Source organism: Amyelois transitella, chromosome 18, assembly GCF_032362555.1.
Source record: "Amyelois transitella isolate CPQ chromosome 18, ilAmyTran1.1, whole genome shotgun sequence".
In the NCBI taxonomy this organism is placed as follows: domain Eukaryota; kingdom Metazoa; phylum Arthropoda; class Insecta; order Lepidoptera; family Pyralidae; genus Amyelois; species Amyelois transitella.
The window spans coordinates 7728866-7753029 of record NC_083521.1 but is presented as its reverse complement, the minus strand read 5'-3'; the positions used below and the strand labels follow the sequence as shown (position 1 = coordinate 7753029).

The 24164-nt window shown below is 36.6% G+C and overlaps 1 protein-coding gene and 1 pseudogene across 5 annotated transcripts in view; one reads left to right on the top strand and one right to left on the bottom strand.

Annotated features, from left to right (window-relative positions):
* Nucleotides 1–270: 270 nt before the first annotated feature.
* LOC106143282 (uncharacterized) lies at nucleotides 271–10498 on the top strand (annotated as a pseudogene).
* Nucleotides 10414–24164, bottom strand: part of LOC106130111 (spastin) — a 26276-nt gene continuing 12525 nt past the window's right edge. For 2 of the 5 annotated variants that reach the window (XM_013328880.2, XM_060949321.1), the window contains 7 exons: nucleotides 23107–23310; nucleotides 22611–22725; nucleotides 21966–22108; nucleotides 21231–21421; nucleotides 20373–20572; nucleotides 19671–19857; nucleotides 10414–19066 (listed from right to left, as the gene is read on the bottom strand). In XM_013328880.2, the coding sequence (XP_013184334.1) occupies nucleotides 19694–19857; nucleotides 20373–20572; nucleotides 21231–21421; nucleotides 21966–22108; nucleotides 22611–22725; nucleotides 23107–23310 (1017 nt within the window). In that variant the 3' untranslated portion in view covers nucleotides 10414–19066; nucleotides 19671–19693. The remainder of the gene's footprint in view (nucleotides 19067–19670; nucleotides 19858–20372; nucleotides 20573–21230; nucleotides 21422–21965; nucleotides 22109–22610; nucleotides 22726–23106; nucleotides 23311–24164) is intronic. The other 3 variants (XR_009657252.1, XM_060949320.1, XM_013328897.2) reach the window with 3 other exon arrangements.

The window sequence follows — 24164 nt, the reverse complement described above, 5'->3', positions numbered from 1 at the left end:
TTTGAGACAATTGTACTTAATAAGCAAATTGATGAAATAATCATCCGTTACGAGGCCAATTTATACCTACTTACTAACTTAACAATTTGCCTTATTTTCATATTATATCAACAAATGTCTAAGTAGGTAATTATAACACAAATGGTTTAGGTACATAAATAAGAAAAATTCTACTTCAGCCTGGACTACCTGAGTCTTGACCACTGGAGCCATAACTCTATATATATTTTGCTAAAGTCAAATAATTTAAACCTTACATCCTCAATCATAATGTTTAATTGTGAAGATCTTTACTTGGACCGCGCTAGATTTGTCATGCGTTATATGGGCGTCTGGCTGCCTCCATTAGAAGAATCTATTTTAAGCAAAACTTACAGATATTTCATGGTGTTTTTCCAATACCTCTTTCTAATATTTCAACTGATCTATATAGCGGAAGTGTGGGGAGACTTGGAGGCTATATCACAGGCTTGTTACCTACTCTTCACTCAAGCCTGCCTTTGTTTCAAAGTGACAGTATTTCTCGTAAACGATGATACACTAAGGAGTATACTGGAGCAGATGAATTCGGATATTTTTCAGCCTCAGTCTTTGGAACATGAGAGGTAAATATGTCCGTCTGTAAGCTAAGCGAAAGGTAAGTAAGAGTGAGGATAAAGGGAAGAATACTATAAGACGATAAATAAATCAATATAGGAATAGGACAAATTACACAGATTGAGTTAGCCTCGAAGTAAGTTCGAGATTTGTGTTACGAGATACTAACTCAACGATACTATATTTTGTAATAAATACTTATATGTATAGATAAACATCCAAGACCCAGGCCAATTAGAAAAAGTTCTTTTCCGATGTTTCTTCATGCCCTGGCCGGGATTCGAACCCGAGACCTCCGGTGTCACAGACAAGTGTACTACCGCTGCGCTACAGAGGCCGTCAAAGCCGATAAGTTTATATGAAGCAAAATAAATATGAAAGGATGGAGTCAAGTGGATATATGTAGTCCCTAGGTAGACTGACAAGACGCTCTTTACCTGAGGAGTAGGTAAAGAGGCGTCGGCGTTGGCGTCGGGTACGTAAGTATACGAGTAAAGGCCGACTTTGTATACTACACGTGATGCCAGTTTGGGGCCAATTAAAAAACAAAATTAGGAAACGGTTTCTGTACTGTGTACTGTACACGGCACCATAAGGATACACCTTATTGTGCCGTGTGGTTCCCGGCACCAATACAAAAAAGAATAGGACCACTCCATTTCTTTCCCATGGATGTCGTAAAAGGCGACTAAGGGATATCCTTACAAACTTGGGATTCTTTTTTAGGCGATGGGCTAACAACCTGTCACTATTTGAATCTCAATTCTATAATTAAGCTAAATAGCTGAACGTAGCCATTCAGTCTTTTCAAGACTGTTGGCCCTGTCTACCCCGCAAGGGATATAGACGTGACCATATGTATGTATGTATGTATATGTATCCTTATGTATAGAATCTCGTTTTTTGGTCAAAAGATTGGACCATGCAGTTAATTATTATGTCTTTTTGCAAGTTAGATAACAGTCCAGTTGGTTGTCACTTGACGATTGACCACAACACAAAAGGCTAGATGTGGCCCCGCTTTAAAAAGCTGTAGGACGAAGAAGCGATAGAAAGTTCTTATGATATTCCCAGGATTCTGAGGGTGGAAGCTTCCAGGATCAAGAGGTTCTTGTTGGGGTTCATGGTGAGCTCCCAGCTGACATGCGGGCTGTGGGCTCTGAAGCCGTTATTCGATGACGCGGGGAGCAGGAACTTCCCTTTCAACATGTGGTGGGTATTTTCGTATTTTCAAGAATTATATGTTTGTATTGGGGCAGAAAACAGAAGGATAAATCGTGATTTAACACACCTTATTTTATTGGACGTGGCCTTTCAATCTTTTCAAGACTGGCTCTGTTTACCCCACAAGGGATATAGATGTGACCATATGAGTATGTTATAGGTATTAATGGATATGTTAGATTTATTAACTCATCACTTGGTGGCGGTCGAGCCGAATCATTCACTTTATCGGGAGCCATGATTCAGCTCGACGACGAATAGAAAAAAGAATAGCACCACTCAATCTCTTTCCCATGGATGTAAAAGGCGACTAAGGGATAGGCTTATAAACATAGGATTCTTTTAGGCGATGGGCTAGGAACCTGACACTATTTGAATCTCAGTTCTATCATTAAGCCAAACAGCTGAACGTGGCCTATTGGTCTTTTTGAAACTATCGGCCCCGTCTACCGCGTCAGGGATATAGACATGAATATATGTAGGCATGTCTGTTCGCCTAAATGTAACAAACACTTTCTTGAAAACCGCATCAAAATCGGTTCAGTGAAACGCATGATAATCGCGAACAACATTCATACCTACATACAACCATGCACACAAACATACATACAAACATACAGGTCAAGGTGAGAACAACCATTTTTTTGAAGGCGGATTAAAGTATAATGCCTTCGTATCGAAATAGAATTTTCTCGGTGGCCCTTCTACGAGTACCTCGCTTCATCGGAAAAATCCAAGCTGTGTAGCATTGATCCAGGATTCTTCCTTCTCCAGGATGCCAGTGACCCCCGATTCGTCTCCGCAGTACGAGCTGGGTTACGCATTTCAACTGGTCACCATTTGCATCAGCGCCTACATGTACTTCGGGGTAGACAGTGTCGCCATGAACTCTATTATCTTTGGCTGCGCTCAGATACAAATTGTTAAAGATAAAATTTTGAGTGTAAGTATCAGAGTATGTTTTGTATTCAAACCTAAGTTTGACCTAGACTCCTTTGCTTCCCGGTTTTTAGTTCCGGTTACATCCTCCCCCATCTGCAGGCTAACCGGGGTTAACCTTTGATCATGAATCCTGGACTAGGGAAGACAGGTTCTTACACGAAGCGATCACCAACTGCCCTCCGCAACCTTTGCAGGAAAACCTAATTGTATCATGGTTACACTGCCAGTTGCCCGAATGTGCAGGTTTCCTCATGAGATTTTCCCTCATCCTAAGTCCTACACATTAGAGACATGTGAACTTGTTCGTAATTTTTTCTCTCAATTTTTCTTAAAATGACCTTCATTTTTTTAAATAGACTTTGAAAGTTTATCTTTTAACCGACCCCTATAATGACACATTATGACTAAAGTTAATTCAAATTACAACTAAAGCTGATTAACTTGCCATAAGTAGGTATAGGTAGGAATAAGATTGGACTTATTTTTTGAGAAACCTCATAGTACTAAACTATATGTATACTACCTAAAAATATTCACCAGGTTACTTCGGTCGACTACAGATTAAAGCCAGCAGATAAGAAAGAAATGATGTCAAAGAACCATAAAATTCTGGTCGAATGCGTGAACCAACATCAGGCTATTGTCACGTAAGAACACATTATAGGTAGCATAATTTTTATTTTTTTAGAAAAACATATTTTTTTACTAAATAGTAAAAAAATAAATAATTAATAATTTATTTAAATAAATAAATTGTTGGTTTAACACAAAACAGGCTGTTGCAAGTCTAACGATCTTGTATGTATAAAAACTTTAGATTAAACCGCATCTAACTGGTATTATTACCTAGACGTGATTTTTTCTAAAATTATAAGAAGCTAAAATTATAGAATGATTATCTGTAAGTATGTACATTTATTCCAGATTCACCCAAATGGTCGAAGACGCCTACCATACCTACTTATTATTCCAACTAACAGGTAGTGTGGGGATATTCTGCATGTCCGCCTTACGCCTCCTGGTGGTGAAATGGCAAAGCATGCAATTCTTCTCCATGATCAGCTATCTCTTGGTGATGAGCACACAGTTGTTTGTTTGCTGCTGGTGTGGGAATGAGCTTACTGCAACGGTAAAGTTAACGGATAAATTGTATTTTGTTTGTCTTTCAAAAAAAAGAAATGGGTATTTTTTTTTTATTTTTTAGTTTTATGTTTTATGATGTTTGTCTTTTGAATTAATTAAAATTTTGTGTTTGTACTTTAAATATGAATATTCACTTTATTGCGCTACACGCTATTTCTCTGTTTGCTCAGGGTAGAATGGTAGAGAATGTCTAATTATTTTGTGCAATAAATGGATAAAATTCATAAATTCTTCAGAAGACTTCCACTCTTTCACGGCCCCTTATTGCATGGAGGAGGATGCATGAAGATAAATTCAATACAAATCATGATGTGACATTGCTCTTTGAAAGGTCCAGATTCATTTTACTAAAAAAGTACCAACTTTAAACTTCCGCCGCTAATTATAACTTAATGACGGTAAACTGATTTTAATGTCATTCATCGTTATTTTTATTGTTGGGGCAGCGCTGGATGTGGTTACATCATATAATATAAACAGACTTTTTAAAATGACTTTGAGAACGATGAATGATGATTACCTTTTAAAAAATAAAAAATGGGTCAGAATAATATAAAAATTAAGTTTTCTGCCACATAACCTCTAACTTTTTCTGCAATTTGTATGGGAAGTCGCGTCCGACGTTGCTTTTTAATTATACCCGAAATCTTCTAATTTTTTACTATTTTAAACATGCATTTTTCAGAGCGATGAACTTCACACCGTTATGTATGACTGCATATGGTATGAGCAGGACGTGCGCTTCAAGAGAGACCTCGTGTTCGCCTTGATGCGAATGAGTCGCCCTATGGTCCTTCGAGCCGGACACTACATATCGCTGTCGTGGCAGACTTATATCGCCGTAAGTAAGAAATTCATGTCGCCTAAATGATAATAGCGCCTAAGAAACTGAACTTATTTTAGATTAATATGCATTTCTTATAATGTATAATTTATTTTACATCGACCTCCGTTGACAATGCGTCTGATCCGAGTTAAGAAGAGATATAGAGAAAACAAGAATATAACAATTGATTATCAAAAACACATTATGAAAGCAACTTGTAAAGAATTTATATTTCAGGTTCTTCGGATGTCATACTCATATTTCGCGGTACTGAATCAAGCTCACAAATAAATTCACAGCAATAAGTATACATTCTATATATCTCTTTACACAACTTTTATGCATCTACTTTCTTAGATATTTTGCACATTCGTTTCCAAAAGATGAAGTGCCTACAATCTTTTTGCTAAGAAATTAAGTTACTTACATAAAACAGAGGACTAAATAAAATTTTCAAACATCTTATTCTTTTTTTTCTCTCCTTTTATTGAAGAACATCTGTCCTTATCTTTGCGCTCGGAGCCCGGGGTCTACCTTCCGACTTTTCTCTCTAATAATTAAATTTAAACTTAAATATTCTGAATTGGCTAATGGAACTAATTAAATCGCGATAAATGTGCCGTGAATTTCTACTAATAACAAGTTACCGAAGCAAAATTAACGCAAACTTTTAATCGTTCGTCAATCACAAATGCATCGTCTATAATTATTTGACACTATACAATTTGAAGAGCCTTCATCGAATCGTGATTTACTTGTTGTTTCTCCAAATAAAGACAGATCACAGTCAAGTTGTTTGATCCTCGACTAAATATGGCCCAGAAAAACGTGAAACTTTTCCTAAGTTTACATATGAGATGGCTCAAATATTTAGGGATATGGATGACGGAAAACCCAAACAGGTTTTATGATATTTACCAGATATTCACCTTGTTTCTGCAGTACAGCATACTTGTATTTATTCTGATATACTTAGGCCAAGTATGGGGTGACCTGGAAGCAGTGTCTATGGGTCTTTACATATTGTTCACGCAAGCTTCTACGTGTCTGAAAATGGCCTCAGTGGTGGTTAATAAGAAAGGGTTAGCTGATTTGTTAGAATTCATGAACTGTGATACTTTTGTCGCAGAAAGTGATGATCAAAGAGAGTAAGTATTAATATCCTTTTAATTGATAGTGTTTTTACATCAGAATTCATTGTCTCTTAGTCTTATAGAAACACGGGCTTCCGACCCAGAACTACTCTTAATATTAAATTAAAATAAAAAAATAAAAAATCGCTATGTAAAGAATAGGTATCGGAAGAACGAGAATTATTTATTAGGGATGGCTGATGACGTGGAGGGAGATATGGCTTTGAATCTCCACTCCAAGTTATCAGCCATTCCTAATAAATACTTTAAAAAAAGGCGGCAAAAAAATTAAATATCGTAAAGCGGAAAAATGAAGAGACGATAATGGCAAAACAATAAATGATTACTATTATTTCTAGAATTCTTTCGACACAATACCGCAAAATGCGGAAACTGTTTTTCTTCTTGCTAACAATCGTAACAGTGAACTTAATTGAATGGCTCCCGATTCCGTTGATCACACAAGGACCCAGAATGTATCCATTCGCTATATGGTAAGTACATAGAAGGATTCATATAAAAGTGAACAAAAATAAAGTAACTGGACTGCCCAAACGTAGCAATTCACTGCGCTGGGTCCCTGAGAATTGTTATTTTAATAAAATACAAGTTTGTTGTAAATACTCTGTGCACCTGTAATAACTATACTATACTATACTATACTATACATACATATATATATATATATATTTATATATACAGTCCACTCGTCAAATTAATTTGTCCAAAAAAAAAAAAAAAAAAAAAAAAAAAAAAAAAAAAAAAAAAAAAAAAAAAAAAAAAAAAAAAATTGTCAAACTTTATCAATTAAGATTTTTGATCACACAATTAGGTACATTTTGTTCCGCTAACCAAACCATATCTTTATTCATAAAAAATCCATGGAAACCTATTTCAGTCAGAAAAAATATCACACAAAATTAAAAAAGACCTTCTTTTGTTCATTACCATAGATTAAAATGAAAAAAAAAAACAATAATATTTATAGAAAATTTATGTGTAAATTTATATTTACATTTACGTGTGGTTCCCAGCACCATTACAAAAAAGAATAGGACCACTCCATCTCTTTCCCATGGATGTCGTAAAAGGCGACTAAGGGATAGGCTTATAAACTTAGGATTCCTCTTTTAGGCGATGGGCTAGCAACCTGTCACTATTTGAATCTCAGTTCTATCATTAAGCCAAATAGCTGAACGTGGCCTATCAGTCTTTACAAGACTGTTGGCTCTGTCTACCCCGCAAGGGATATAGACGTGACTATATGTATGTAGAAAATTTATTGGATGAAACCTAATTCAACCAAAACACCTCAAACGATATCAAAATAGACTTCTATCAAATTTGCAGGATGCCTGGCAACATTGACAAATCCCCGGACTACGAACTCGGGTATTTGTATCAAATCGGCTTTGCGTTCATGGGCACGTATTCCTTCGTAACCACGGACGCTATCGCTATCACACTCATCAGCTTCGGATGCGCACAGATTGATATCGTCAAGGATAAAATAGGAAAAGTGAGTTGTGATTCTTTTAGGCGATGGGCTAGCAACCACTGATTGAATCTGAATTCTGTCAGATTTAAGTTTCGAACTTACTTCGATGCTAACTCAATCTTTGTAATGTGTCCCGTGTATATTTATTTATTTATCATTAGCCTTACAGCTGAACGTGGATGACCTTTCAGTCTTTTCAAGACTGTTGACTCTGTCTATTCCGCAAGGAATGTAAACTAATTTTAGGCGATGGGCTAGCAACCACTACTTGAATCTAAATTCTTTCCAACTTATTTCGAGGCTAACTCAATTTTTGTAATGTGTCCGTGTATATTTATTTATTTATCATAAGCCTTACAGCTGAACGTGCATGACCTTTCAGTCTTTTCAAGACTGTTGACTCTGTCTATTCCGCAAGGTGTGTAAACTTATTTATATGAAGGTACTCGTATGTATTTAAGTTGTGATTGTGACGTCCCATTTCAGCAGTACGAATAAGTACCAAAAGAACTTCCTTCCTTGGTTTTATTGTTCACTAGAGGCCGCCCGCGACTAGCAACATACCAAATTTCATCGTAATCGGTTCAGTAGTTTTTGCGTGAAAGAGTAACAAACATCCATACTGATATTACTCACAAACTTTGCATTTATAATATTAGTAGGATTTAACAAAAAAAAAATGCTTTTTTCGGAAGACTGTTTTGAACTATTAACAATTCGACTTTATTTATCATACGTGGAATGTTGATTTGAAGTCGCCATAGAAATCGGAATAATACCTCAATTCTATGGAGTTCTATTTTTTGACAGCTTTTGTTTTTTATAGATCCAAAGGGTATTTTCCAGTAGAGTGACTCGGGAAGATCGCAATGATATCATCAAAGAAAATAATATTTTATTGAATCAGTGTATCAACCAACATCAAACCATTATAAGGTAAAGTGAAGCATAGTTTTATTTATTTCATTCCGAAAGATTTAATCCAATTAATCCTTGTAGCAGTGAAGTTGCTCGTTATTTTTAGGAATATTCAGCTGTGTTATCCGGCACTTTTATACTTAGATGTACCATGGATGTCGTAATCGTGAAAGGAATTCTTGGGATTCTTCTTTCATTAGGGTTCCATACTTAGAAGGTAAAAACGGGCTATTAAAAAAATTTGGCCACATGTTGATTCATCTGTTTTCAGATTCATTGCCTCCGTAGAGAAATTTGTTAATGCCAGTATATTTTTCCAAATGTCTGGGTCGGTGGGTATTGTTTGTCTGATTGCGTTTCGACTTAGCGTGGTGAGCATTTCATTTGTTGGCTTGTTAATAAAACATGCTTTATTTTGAATAAATCTTGGTCTAACATGTTCAAAATTGATTCCCGCAGGAACCACCCAATACAATTCAGTTCTACTCATCCGTGAACTACATGCTGAGTATGTTGGCTCAACTCTACTTCTACTGCTGGATTGGCAACGAATTAACCTCCAGAGTAATGTTCTTTTATACTTTTTTTTATAGCAAACGGCTAGCAACCCGCCTGTATAAATATAACAAGCCAGTAATATTACGCAGATAGTGTTCCTTTTCAACCGGATTTTTTTAAATCGTAAGAAGCTTTGTTGACTGAATCGGTAAAGTGTCCAGTTAAAATGTGTGATTCGCATAAAAGGCACTGGTGAAAATCCTACCTCGGCCATATACCAATGACTATTTTCCAAGTTATGTAACTATATTAGTTGGAATACTAAGCGATGCTCTTACGGTGAGGGAAAACATCGTGAGGAAACCAGCACATTAAGGCAACTGAATGTGTAACCATGATCGATCCAATACGGGTTAAGTTTACCTGCTAAGCTCGGAGGTCAGATTCAAGTTGCTTCGTGTAAATACCTGACCCAATCCAGACTCCATGGTCACAGTAATAACCCGGGAGCCTCTCCAGATTGATGGGGATGAAACCAGGACTGAAGTCAGGAGGAAGATCATTCATATGAAGGAATACCTATCCATATAGGACTGATAATGCTACATTATTTACATTATATCCAGACTAATATTATAAAGCTGAAGAGTTTTTTTGTTTGGGACCTCAGGAACTACTGATTCTAATTGAAAAAATATTTTTGTATTGAATAGACCATTTATCGAGGAAGGCTTTAGGCTATATAGGTAACATCACGCTGCAGCTATTAAGAGCGAAGAAATAATGGAGAATGTGAAAAAAATCGGGGAAAATTATTCTTGAGGGCTTCAATGATGCCCAAAATAACTATTCCACGCGGACGAAGTCGCGGGCACAGCTGGTGCTATAATAACTAATGCTACATTATTTTAGAGTCAAGAACTAAGAGACGAATTATATCAATGCCCTTGGTACGACCAGGACGTACATTTCCGTAAAAAGCTATGTTTTGCCATGGAGTGCATGAAGAAGCCAATCGTCTTCAAAGCCGGACATTACATTACTTTATCCAGACCTACATTTATCATGGTAAGTATGTAAGTAAATATTTATTTTGTGTTTGACTTTTATCATACTGTAACGTCGTGCCGCTTCGGTCTACCCGGCGCCCCTCTTCAGAGCTTTATTATCTTATTAGCTGTGCCCGCGACTTCGTCCGCGTGGAATAGTTATTTTGGGCATCATTGAAGCCATGAATAATTTTCCTCGATTTTTTTTTCACATTTTCCATTATATCTTTGCTCCTCATAGTTGCAGCGCATAATTTTTCAATTTGAATCAGTAGTTTCTTAGATTAGCGCGTTTAAACAAACAATCTCTGTTTTACAGATCCTGCGTTGTTCATACTCATATTTTGCCGTTTTGAATCAAGCCAATAATAAATAGACAGACAAAGCGAAATATATATAATTTACGCTCGTAATACCGTCTTATTTCTTGCATAGAACTCTATGGCGTGCGAATTGGCAGTGAATTTTTTAGGTTAATCTATTGAATTATACACACTACACTATATAAATCATTTGTAGGTATTAGTAAGTAAGTTTTAGTATAGTTATTAGAATAACAGTTGCTCACGAAAATAAAACAAGAAATTGACAAATAAATTGTTTATTTATAAACCGTGTATCACATATGCGTAGTGTACATTCACGACATTTTAGGCAAGAGTGTGCTTAGTTTATGCGAGTTATGAAAAAATACATTATTTTGTAACGCTCAACGATTAACTTAAGTATACAAAATTTAGTCAAGTCGATAAATTCGTGCGCTTAAATTAAAAACAATAGCTAACACAATTATTACAACCATTTTAGAATTTCATAGGCGAAAATCTATTTATACATCAAAGCTGTACGTAAAATGCATAAACGTTAAAAATTTGTTCATAGAATTATTTGGCAGATGTGAGTTTTAAAATTAGAGTTGAAACTCATAACGGGGTTGTGGCATGAAACATTAAATAAATTTTATTGGGAAGACTGTCATATCACGTCTTATGATCGTAAAAACATATTACGCACGGTTCTCCGAGGGTTAAATAGATTTTCGATACAAAAATCAACACATACTCTTAACATTAGTGTTTTATTTCATTATGCTTATATTGTTCATATAATTGTAATTCAAATATACTTTCATTACGAAAAGCTTTTCAATTATATAAGTCATAGGAAAATGAGTGATCTTCACGTATTTTATTTAGCACAATAAATAATTTCGCTTACTCGACCTTTTATTTAACCTAACTGCTTAAAATCGCACATCAAAATTGCATAAGAACTTGATTATCAATAGATAACAATCAGTCGCAATCTTCTCTTAATTAAGAAGCTCATTCGAATATGTATTAAGTATATTCATTACACTGATATCTTAACACAATCACAAAAAAAAATCTGTCACAACATTCAATCTATCTATCAACTAAATTTATCAAAATACTGTTAATGTAAATGAGACTGAATCTGGAGTAAAGGTGAGTAACAAAAGTGTTATGCATTTTTATAAGTTTTGACATTTCCTAGAGAATTAAAAGAAAAAAAATTCTTAACAACATGTTTGTAAAAATATATTTTTTTAATGCGCATGACGTAAAATACAAAACTTGGTAACTGGTTCATTTGAAAAAATACTCAGTGTAATGAATAGTCAGAAAAGAAGTAAGAAAAAGAATGTGTCAAAATAGTGCGTGTAGAAATAAAATAAGGCATTGTTTTGTTATTATCCATAGTTATTTGATACGCAACCTCAAATTCAAATCATAAATACAGAATATTTGCGAATATTTTCAGCGCTCAGTTTAAAAAAAAAAACAAGAAATTTGCCCAGCTAAGGGACTACTAGTTTAAAACAATATTAAAAATCTTGCACATAAAAAAATACTAAAAATTACTCAAATTTCAAATTTCTACGACAACAAAACGTATAAATTTAATTAAAAAGCAGTGTTACAAAATTTAAATTTACAAAACTAGTGAGATTACGATTTCATCAAAGGATTTTAAAAGCATCAAACCAAAACATAATCACACCTTTCAAATATAATGTCCAAAGTACACAAACATTGCTAAATAATTTAACACAACCGGAATTTTGATAAACATAATTTTACGTCAACTATATTCGCACACTTGCCCTGCACTGGGAATCAAAACTGGGCATACACTCGCGATGCCTGCCTACTTGGCGACAATCACCATCACTGAACAAGAGAGATTACTTCTTATTTGGTTTTCGATAAAGATAAATGGACTAGACCTTTTGGAAAACAAATGACATATTTTGTCGCAGAATGTAATAACTTCTTCTCTTGATTAGTAGAAGTAACCTCTCTATTCACACTTTCGGTTTGCGAGCCACACACTTCCATAATTTCATCAGTGGCCTTCATATAAAACTGAACTAAATATGCACACAACGTTTACCTTTAAAACAATTATAATAAATAAAAAATTAGTAATTTTATGTTTAATATATAATAAAAAAACAATCATTTTCAAGTTAAGGAGATGAGTAAACGCATATCAAGTTATTCTGCATGGAACTCTATGACGCGGTATTAGAGGCGAATTGCAGATAATATGGATTGGTTGATACGCTGTTGACAATCCCGTTGATAGTGTCCGAAAGAAAAATATCCACCGTCTATAAGAGAATGGATCTTAAAACATTACAATAAAGCACACAATTCAAATAAAGATCGATTTTTTAATATGTCTGAATAATCACATAAAAATAATTAATTTAAATTCCAACTTTATTTAGTAGTATTTCTCTTCATAGATTGGTTTTAGTAAATTGAGAAACTAACAAAAAAATAATTTAAACGTGGTAGTGTATGGCAAGCTTTAAGAACGCCCTATAAAATAATTATACTATCTAAAAAGTACAAATAAATTTTTATGTCCGACTATTTTACAACTAGGAATGGTAATACTACCTACATATTTATAGCATATCTACAATACTATTGTTCGCAATAATATTTAAAAAAAAAAACATTTTCTGCACTTACTGTACAATAAAAAAGAGTATCAATGTGATGTTACGATTACGGGCCACATAACATCTCGATATTAAGAGTCTATGTGACCTACAATAAATAAATACTTTAGTGTGAAATCTTACTGCGATCAAGAGTACGGAGAAACGTATTGGAACAGCAATATTAACTTTTATTCTACACCTACACAAAATAACTGCTACTATATCGCACTAACCACTACTCGCTGTCTTTATTAGGAAATATGTTTATAACTATCGATATTTTTAATCGATTTGGCTTACATGTTTACGGCTAGCGAGCTGCAAAACTGGCCAGAAAGAAAATAGTTTCTTTTTTGTGTACTATTTTCACATTCGGTCCAGTCTTAGAGTACAATCGAGAGATTAATTGTTTTATTTTAATAAAGCGTAGTACATTAAATTGATGGCCAGCATCAAGTAGGTAGATACAAAAAGTTATTATTATTATAAAATTTTAACCTGTGGACGATATTTAATTTACTATGAAACAGTATGAGCACTAGCTTTTAGAAGTTTACTTGTGAAGTGTATATTTTGACCTTTTATTAAAATAGTTTTGAAACACCACAGCATATTGTAGGTAATAAGTAGTAACTAATCTCGATTGCCCAGATATAAACCCCGCGTTTCTACAACATTACTAAATGGCACACTATTTCGACTCTACGTAACTTCGTGGTCCAATAATTGATATTTTCCAATAATAACATCAAATCGAAGAGATAGACTATTTTTTATAACAAACTATTATCAAAATATATTACTTTTTATCATTAATTCTGCTCAGAAACACCAAATCTGTTCATATTGAGCAAATTATTTGTTTCGGTTATAAGGAAGTGTTGCTACCCGTCATAATGTCATTTAAATTATATTTACACACAAGGGACACAAGACATAAACACTACCTTCTTAACAAACTCCTGGGCAGCAAACGGAACAGCTCCCACTCCTCCATATTGAAACCGCCCCAACCCAAATCATGAGAAAGTCAAGGGCCACCACTAGTCTTGAAAGAATTCGACTGGGAGTCGAGCAAAGTAAAACGGAACTCACGCGGGAATATTCAGCAGAGGACCCTCTCATGGTATTCATGGAGGGAATAAATTTCATAGAAATCATTTTAAAGGATAAAGAGGCTGTAAGGCATTTCAACAAATGTAAAGCGAGTGTACTTACACAAGCTATCCGAGATTACATGAAGACGTACCTGGAAGAAAAAGTGAAAGGGGCTTCAAAGTCAGGAGCTGCCGATCAGAACTTATTCTCTCGTCTGCAGAAAGAGAATGCCGGTGAGTCCATGCCTGGCCCATCTTCCAGAGGGGTTGACTTCTGTGTAGCCCCTGTGGTTACCCAAGAGGCCGATATTGAGATGCCACCGGATACGCTTTCTGTGGACATGGACTGCCAGGAAGAATCACAAGATCCTGAGACCGACAATGAGGGCCCTGCTAACGACCCTTACCTAAAATTCATACAGAATGAGGATGAGGAGACAGAGTTCAACCGAAAATTCCCCAATCTTCCTAGGGTGCATTGCCCTAGGAGGCTTTTTGTCTGGACATTACGGCCTCTCTACATCAACAGCTTGTACGAAACGAATCCGGAAGCATTTCCAGCGAGCTGGGATTCTTTAAAAGTTTCGGACCCAATACAAGCATGGAGTTCCTTCAATCAGACTTATATCAAATATGCCAACACTCACTGGGCACAGCAGGGACTTAGTTTACACTCATCCGAAACCGCTGTCGATTTCTACAACGTTCAGGCTTTGAAGAGTGAAATCATTCAGACAATAAAGGAAAACTTACCGGCTCAGTCGATGCCCTCAACCAGCAATCAACCTCTTTCTGAGGATCTAGCAGGCATCATCAACAAAAGCACTCAGAAAATAGAGGAGGTGCACCGCTGTCTCGTATCGGAGCTCACCAAGATTAAGAGACGGGACGTCTGCCCCCCATTGCCACCCAGTACAGTACAGCCATCACTATCTCTCCAGCCAGTTTCAAGACCTCGCTCTCCCCTCATTAGAAGTCACAGTCCCCAGCCCAACCTTCACGAGGAGTGGGATCTGTAACATCAATAACAAACCAATCACCCCATTCACCACGACTACAACAAATCAAATCATTTAACTACTCATAAGATTTGCAGCACATTACAATATAAATACAACATTTAATAATATGGTAAACATAGGGGAGACCTGGGTGAGTTGTGACAGAGGAGAGTTGTGACAGCGATGATTTCTGAAAATTCGTGACCGTTAGCCAGACAGCAACAGCGCACAATAGTCTCTCTTGTGACGCGCTATTTCTCGCAGTAAGCACGGGAGCCCATGGCAAGTGGTTGCAATAGCACGACGACGGCACGAAAAAATATCCAAAAAGTAAGTTTTTTTATAAATATTTTGATTGTGTTCATATCACAACCTATAACACTAACATGGGTTTTCATTATTTTTTTATGGAGCATGTCTATTTAAGTTTCTAAGCATGGTAATGTTTTATTGTGTATGCATCTTGTTTCGAATTTACAAAATAATATTCCGATGATGTCCTGATTTTTGCCACCTAGGAGAGTTGTGACACGCTGTCACAACTCTCCTAGGTGGCAAAAATACGTCAAGAGCTTGTACTCCTCTTGCTACTGTCTCTAATGTGTTCTCTCCAGAATCAGTTAGGCCGTTTAGTACCAAAAGCTGCACCAAGAAAAAAGAAACAGCCTAATAGACGCAAGATCAAGTCAGCGGTACTAACCAACACACCTATCAAGAATGAAATTGCTGCTATAGAAGAAAAAAGGAAGTTAAAAAGTATGAAAAAGCGTGTTTTGACCGAAAAAGAGAAGAAACCTAAGAAAGCCAAGAAAATCAACAAGAAGGGTGAAGGCGATTTAGATGAAGATGCGGAAAATGATTGCTTTTGCTTATGCTGCCTTGAACCTTATGAAAATAGCAGATCAAATGAGAAGTGGGTTCAGTGCCTTGAATGAAAAGGCTGGTTTCACGAAGACTGCACTGGAGGCGAGCTGCAATATGTCTGTCATAATTGTTTGTCCGATTAGATTAATAATTTTACCTCCTTATAAAACTATTTATCTCTTATCAATAACATAAAATAATTAATGTTTTTTTTTTATGTTTAATGTCATTCTAGTTCCTATATTCAAGACAAAAATGATAATTATATTACTTTTATGCAAAATTATGTGTTTTTTTGTTTTTATACCCATAATATTATTTGTATTTATCTAGAAATAAAATTGTCACAACTTACCTCGGTGTTAGGAGAGTTGTGACAAAAGGAGTACCTCCAGTTTTTTCGAAAATGCTCAGAAACCTTCCACTTTTTATTGACTTATGTGATAGTTTTTGAAAGAGTAAGGGTCACGCTATAATATGATATAGAGTGAGATATGAGAAAGTCAAGGGCCACCACTAGTCTTGAAAGAATTCGACTGGGAGTCGAGCAAAGTAAAACGGAACTCACGCGGGAATATTCAGCAGAGGACCCTCTCATGGTATTCATGGAGGGAATAAATTTCATAGAAATCATTTTAAAGGATAAAGAGGCTGTAAGGCATTTCAACAAATGTAAAGCGAGTGTACTTACACAAGCTATCCGAGATTACATGAAGACGTACCTGGAAGAAAAAGTGAAAGGGGCTTCAAAGTCAGGAGCTGCCGATCAGAACTTATTCTCTCGTCTGCAGAAAGAGAATGCCGGTGAGTCCATGCCTGGCCCATCTTCCAGAGGGGTTGACTTCTGTGTAGCCCCTGTGGTTACCCAAGAGGCCGATATTGAGATGCCACCGGATACGCTTTCTGTGGACATGGACTGCCAGGAAGAATCACAAGATCCTGAGACCGACAATGAGGGCCCTGCTAACGACCCTTACCTAAAATTCATACAGAATGAGGATGAGGAGACAGAGTTCAACCGAAAATTCCCCAATCTTCCTAGGGTGCATTGCCCTAGGAGGCTTTTTGTCTGGACATTACGGCCTCTCTACATCAACAGCTTGTACGAAACGAATCCGGAAGCATTTCCAGCGAGCTGGGATTCTTTAAAAGTTTCGGACCCAATACAAGCATGGAGTTCCTTCAATCAGACTTATATCAAATATGCCAACACTCACTGGGCACAGCAGGGACTTAGTTTACACTCATCCGAAACCGCTGTCGATTTCTACAACGTTCAGGCTTTGAAGAGTGAAATCATTCAGACAATAAAGGAAAACTTACCGGCTCAGTCGATGCCCTCAACCAGCAATCAACCTCTTTCTGAGGATCTAGCAGGCATCATCAACAAAAGCACTCAGAAAATAGAGGAGGTGCACCGCTGTCTCGTATCGGAGCTCACCAAGATTAAGAGACGGGACGTCTGCCCCCCATTGCCACCCAGTACAGTACAGCCATCACTATCTCTCCAGCCAGTTTCAAGACCTCGCTCTCCCCTCATTAGAAGTCACAGTCCCCAGCCCAACCTTCACGAGGAGTGGGATCTGTAACATCAATAACAAACCAATCACCCCATTCACCACGACTACAACAAATCAAATCATTTAACTACTCATAAGATTTGCAGCACATTACAATATAAATACAACATTTAATAATATGGTAAACATATACTACGACTACTGAAAATACATACATCAACGTATCTCTAAAACGGAATTCATTAAAAAAGAAATAATTTATCAAACAATTTAGAATAAGTACAATGCCAACAATAATTTAACCATTACAAAACATTGAGTTTCCATTAATACATAAAGCGCGCGTTTAGCTCAAAAAGAAGCGTGACATATTTTTTTTTTTTTTGCTTTTAACCGGTTTGGATTATTTATTAAACAAAAGTCAACGCATCATTTTGCATGATAAATTCAAAATTTTAATACATAGCCTTTAATTTGTATGGGAAATAATAATGCTCACATTTCCTACTCGTATTCTTGAAACTAACACACGTTCAGTTAGAACGCCAATTTATATCTTCTGGCGTTCTGAACGCCGATCAAAAGATGTAGGTTATTACATTATTTTGGTTTGAGGCAGTTTTTATGAACTAACGTACTTAGATAATTTTTGATGGTATTCTTTTTTATCTTGTAATTCTAGGAACACGTGTGACATCAAATAATATTTTTTGTCGACTTTCTCATATTTCATTCAATCCAATATGAAATATTATACGTTTTTCTTTCCACGATACCAATCAGGGCACCAAATTATGTTTTTTAAAGCTATGAAACGCTGGCTTAACGTATAAAAGCGTTCGTGCGAATGAGACTTACGATGTTTTGGCTTAGAACACGAGGCCACCTCAACTTGGACGGGTTAAAGAGAAGCCAGTATAACCCAACTCAATAAAGAAGCATGAGTACGTAAGCATTGTTTTAACATCTAGTCACATCGAAAGCTATACTTCTATATTGAGCCGTGTTATACTAGATAAAACCTAGGGGCCGACATGTCTTTCGGAAAAGAAATTAGAAAATATATTTTTATTTTACCTTACATTTGACTTCATTTGTTCATTTTTAATTCGTTAGTATTATATTAAAATTATTTTGACATTTGACCCTGGGCCACGTATGATTTAGAACTTCATTATTTTTATTATTAACCAGATTTTTTTAATAAAATAGAAAACTAATGATTTCATTATAATTTCAGCACCAGAACGCTTACACACAAATTTCTTTGCACAAAAAATCAACGTATTTCCTCTGCATAAAAAAAAGCTATTTCATTCCAAATTTAAAAATATGCGAAAACAATTTTTTAAACAATCATAGTTTAACGGTCCTCCGGAGTCCACCCTTGATCCCATTTAAATTCTCAGATAATATTTTATTTCCTTTGTCTTGATACGACGGGAATACAAGAACAAACGACGCCGCCAAAACTAGTGGCAGCGGTGGGATCAAAGATAAAACGGGTAATTTCAGTGATAAAATAACATAGTTTTCTGACTAGACGCCATGATAAAATAAACATTTCATTACAATTTTTTTGTATCTACAAACAAAAATAAGACTATTTCTTGAAATTAATACTATTCATTACTAGAAAGATATAACGCGATAAATGTCACATACTTACAACAAAATGCCACAATGTATCGTTTTTAGGGATACAAAATTTGAGCGTTCAAACTCTAGAATTAACCATCTCAATGACTTACCGTTCGGTTTTATTCAAAGTTATACCTGTAACAAACATTGACAGTTGAAAAATCTCTTCTTGTATTACGATTATAGTATGTATTAGGTACATATTAATAATAACATCTTTATCCTTTACGGGGTAGACCGAGCCAACAGTCTTGAAAAAAATGGGTCCATAGTCCTAGTGCCTGATTCATCAGGAGTAGTTTTACTTGTACTCACCATGCTCCCTGAGTGTTTCCGATTGCATCCTCACCCCTTTGGAGACAGTCCTGAGGTCTGCCTATGACTACAATCCACGAGGAGATAAGTTAGGTTTTTTCACCAACCAACTCTTTGATAACCTTGTAGGAGAACCTAATCCAACTTGAATCATGGTTTCCTACCTATCCAGTTGCCTGAATGTCCAGGTTTCCTTTCATTAAATAAATAAATATATATGGGACAAATTACACTGATTGAGTTAGCCTCGAAGTAAGTTCGAAACTTGTGTTACGAGATACTAACTCAACGATACTATATTTTATAATAAATACTTACATAGATAAACATCCAAGACCCAGGCCAATCGGAGAAAGTTCGTTTCTCATCATGCCCTGGCCGGGATTTGAACCCGGTAAGTGTTCTCAGCTTAACAGCAACTCACCTGTACTGCCCGCCTCTGCATCCTCATAGTCCCAGGTCTCCATACTGGACCGACCACTTCTCGTACGCGACCAGACTCAGCGGCGACACGGACGCGCGGATCCGCTTCAGGGAGTCCATGAAGTCCTGGAACGTGATGCTCCGCACCAGGGACAGGTCCAGGCATTTGACCTCTTCTGGGTCTAGCTCTGAAAATAGGACACAAGTTTTTTTAAGCTTTCTTGTATGTGGAATGAACACCAAATCACAAGATCGTGAGCTGGGTACTAACGAATTAATGTGACAATCTATTTATAAATAATACACGACCACGGATCATTGTAACACGATTCGAAACGTACGAGATAAAATAAATGCACGTAACGTGCGCGTTTAATGCACTTGTAATATTATATTAATTAATAGTATGATGCACTGCAAAAGTTTCAAATCGGTTTATGTGACAATTCTTGGCTATTTTATTTGGTCAATAAAAGTTAAATCACGAATTTTGATGAAACATGCTATTTCCCAAGTTTTTCTATTTATTTCATAGTAGAACATCGAACTTTAAAACAATTATTCATCTTATTGTCATTTTTTCTAGCACAATACGATCGCTTTCTGATTATCCATTCGACAGCGAAGTTCCAGTCAGCGCTGAAGCCGCTTCAGAACACTTTTTTTCAAACGTTCCTTTTTTTAAATATAAAAATAATGTCACCTCTGATAGGTCCCAAAGCGGCGTCCCGCGCCAGCGCAGTGAGATCGCTGCCTGAATATCCATCAGTAAGCGCTGCAAGTCGTTCTATTTCGTCGTCAGTGAGCGCTGAAGCCGCTGAACCGCGCGCGAGCACTCTTCTCAATAAACACGACCGTGTCCGCAGTTCTGGTAACGATACATAAACCCGTTTTGGAAACCGTCTGGAAATAAAAGGTCCATTGTTATAGTAATATCTTTCTATAAATATCTAAAACTAAGGCGAGCATGTTATCAGACGGGTGTAGGTTCATGTAAATCCCTGACTTACTCAATCCTATATCATGATCAAAAGGTGCCCCCGTGTACCCGAGAAGTATGCCAAGACGAAGAAAAAGAAGTTAAAGATGATACTGAAAAAGAAAACTTTTTTTTCTAAATTGAAGCGCTATTGACTTTAGACCTAGACGAACGTATCTTGATCAAATTAAGGACGTCCTGGTAAAGGGTCATGTCAAAAGTACCCGAAACTTGCATGAAGAGAGTTATGAATGTGGATGAAGCGAAGGAAGTATGCAGAGATCGTGGCAAGTGGAAAGAGGTAGTCTGCCTACCCCTCCCGGAAAGAGGCGTGATTTTATGTATGTATGTATGTTGACTTTAGTCTGACACTTCAATATAGACCAAAAAAAAAAAGACTTCATAAAAAATTTTACCTTAATGCTGCTTCAACTAACTCTTGCTGCTGATTAGCGACGTCATTACGATCAGCCTATCAGCTCCCACCGCTAGTAATCCATCAAATTCCACTGGAAACTCAGTCTTATGCTACATTATTAAAGTCTATTCCTAAAAAACCATCACATGATGTGAACTAGTTACCTTAAAGCTGCTTCGTCTAACTCCTGCGGCCGATTGGTAGCCGCCATTACGATCAGCCTATCAGCTCCCGCCGCGGGTAACCCGTCGAATTCCACTAAAAATTCCGTCTTCAGTCTCCTTGACGCTTCGTGTTCGCCAGACGAACGCTCGCAGAGGAGGGAATCCACCTCGTCCACGAATATTATTGATGGCTGTAAAAATTAAAACTAAAATTAATTTTAAAAGGAAAACATTGGACAGTATTATGAGTGAAACTCTTTAGCAACTTAAAACACCAGCACCATATTTTTGCCCCCTTCTTAATATATTTGCTGGTGAGATTCGCCGGCGATATGGAAAACGAAAAGTCCTCTGTCAGACCCAATGGTTGACTGGCAGATAATATTATACTTCTAGCATTAAGTCTGCCAATTGTGCTATACATTTGTATTTTGTACAATAAAGTTTAAACAAATAAATAAAACAAAATAACTGATCTTTTGGCTGCCACGCAACGCGCTAGTAACCTTTTACTTCACATTTAACACATTTAATACTGAGTGAGAAAGTTGCCTGCAACTTTCTGGCGACTTGAAACAGCGCCCGCACTTTTTTTTACACCCTTCTCAACATGCTTGCTGGTAAGAGTCGCGGCCGATATGGAAAACATACTAACTGATCTTTCGGCTGCCACACAACGCGCTAGTAACCTTTTACTTGACGTCTGACACATTAAATACTGAGTGAGAAAGTTACCTGCAACTCTCTGGCGACTTGAAACAGCGCCCGCACCATTTTCTCACCGTCACCGACGTATTTGCTGGTAAGAGTGGCGGCCGAAATGGAGAAGAACGTAGCTGAACATTCGGCTGCAACGCACCGCGCTAGCAGCGTTTTACCTGATTAATTGAAATGTTTTTTTTAAAGTCGAAAAAAAATTTTTTTTATACGCTAGGCCTATGTCGACAATGTGTCGTATATATGGCTTATTGTATCGTTACCGTCGTGTGGTTCGGCCGTGAGGTTCCCGGCTGCAATTTAAAAAATAATAGGACCGCTCCAACTCATTCCCTTCATGGATGTCGTAAAAGGCGACTAAGGGATAGGCTTAAAAACTTGGAATTCTTCTTTTAGGCGATGGGCTAGCAATCTATCACTTTTAGAATCTTAATTGTATCATTAAGCCAAACAGCTTAACGTGGTCTTTCAGTTTTTTCAAAACTATCGGCTCTGTCTACCCCGCAAGGGATATAGTCGTGATAGTATATAATGATATCGTTAATTGGTCCAAGAATCCAACAGCTTTGAGAAAACGTAATAATGAGAGCCACAGTATTAAATTGCAACCTTAAATAAAGTTACACCAAGCAAAAGGAAAAAAATAACATAAAAAAAGTTTACCATTTCCCGGGGGTCCGAACAACAACAATCCCTTCGCTGGTGACCTCAATCCCGTGAATAGTTCCGGCCTTAGAGATGGCAACACCACCATTTCTTGTAGAGCTTGTTTAGCGGCCTGAAAATAAAATTAATGTCTTTTTTTTAAACCGGAAATATGACAATACCTTAGTGTGAAAAGGACAAAAGCATTTACAAGTGATGGAAATAGTGTACTAATTGTTAATAGCTGGCTTATGCTGAGTTGAAAACTATTATTGGAATACTGTTTTTTTTTTTATATACAAATACTCTTTCATTTACGAAATATATTAACAGAGTTTCAGGAGTACGTAAGAAATTTTGGAATAGTTTCAGTTGCTTTTACATATATAGATAATAATCCCTATTTCTCATGGTGGTAGGCAGAAACTGTAAATATTAACTTGCTTTTCACCCATCTCTCTCATACACTACTCGTAAACCATTATCTGTTTAAAAATAAACAAATTAATCTCACCTCCTGCCCCGCAATATCCTCCCAATGAACCTTCGGCCCCCCCTCCACGATCTCGTCCAAAATAAGCTGCACCAGCTTAGGGTCCACTCCTCTGACAGACAGCGGGGGCTGCGGGGTACGACTCCTCGTGGGGGTCCCCCGCTGCGAGCCCCCGCCCACCGCCCGGCGGATAGGAGACCCGTTCGCCGGCACCTGATACGCGTTCTACATGTGATAGAGTGAGAGAAGTATGATGTTAATGGGTGATGGTAATGGTAAGAGTGAATGGAAGTGATAAATAAAATTATTCTTTAGCTAATGAAAAAACCTCATTACCTGTGTTTTTTTTTCTGTTTTTCTTTTTCTTATGGTGCAATAAAGAGTCTATCTATCTATCTTTTGGTATAAAATTCATAAAAATTAATCATGATAGAGATGGGTGTGTGTCGTGTGGTTTCCGGCACTAAATAATAGGACCACTCCGTCTCGTTCCCATGGATATTGTAAAAGGCGACTAAGAAATAGGATTACAAACTTGGGATTCTTCTTTTAGGCGATGGGCTAGCAACCTGTCACTATTTAAACCTCAATTCTATCACTAAGCCAAACAGCTGAATTTCAAGACTCTTGGCTCTGTCTTCCCCGCAAGGGATATAGACGTGATAATATGTACGTATGTATGTTTAAAATTTGTAAAGTACAATAAAGTCTTTATATATTATATTTTTTACAATATCAAATATGTAAAACATATATATATTACTAGCTGTGCCCGCGACTTCGTCCGCGTGGAATAGTTATTTTGGGCATCATATTTATTTTTGCAAATATCCTCCTCGGCTTTATCAAGGGTCAGGCGGTCACGCGTATTAGAAAGAACGCTGGTTCGCCGTATTAAATGTTTCGCTGCAAATTGCTTATAACGACTATATCTCAAAACCTATTCGTCTGATTTATATACTGTAAATGGCAATTTTAGTCTACATGAAAAGCCGAAAGTAATAAACATATTTATTTGGATAAGGATGAATACTGAATTAAAGAAAATTGGTTTCAAAATAACTTATGTTTATAATGAA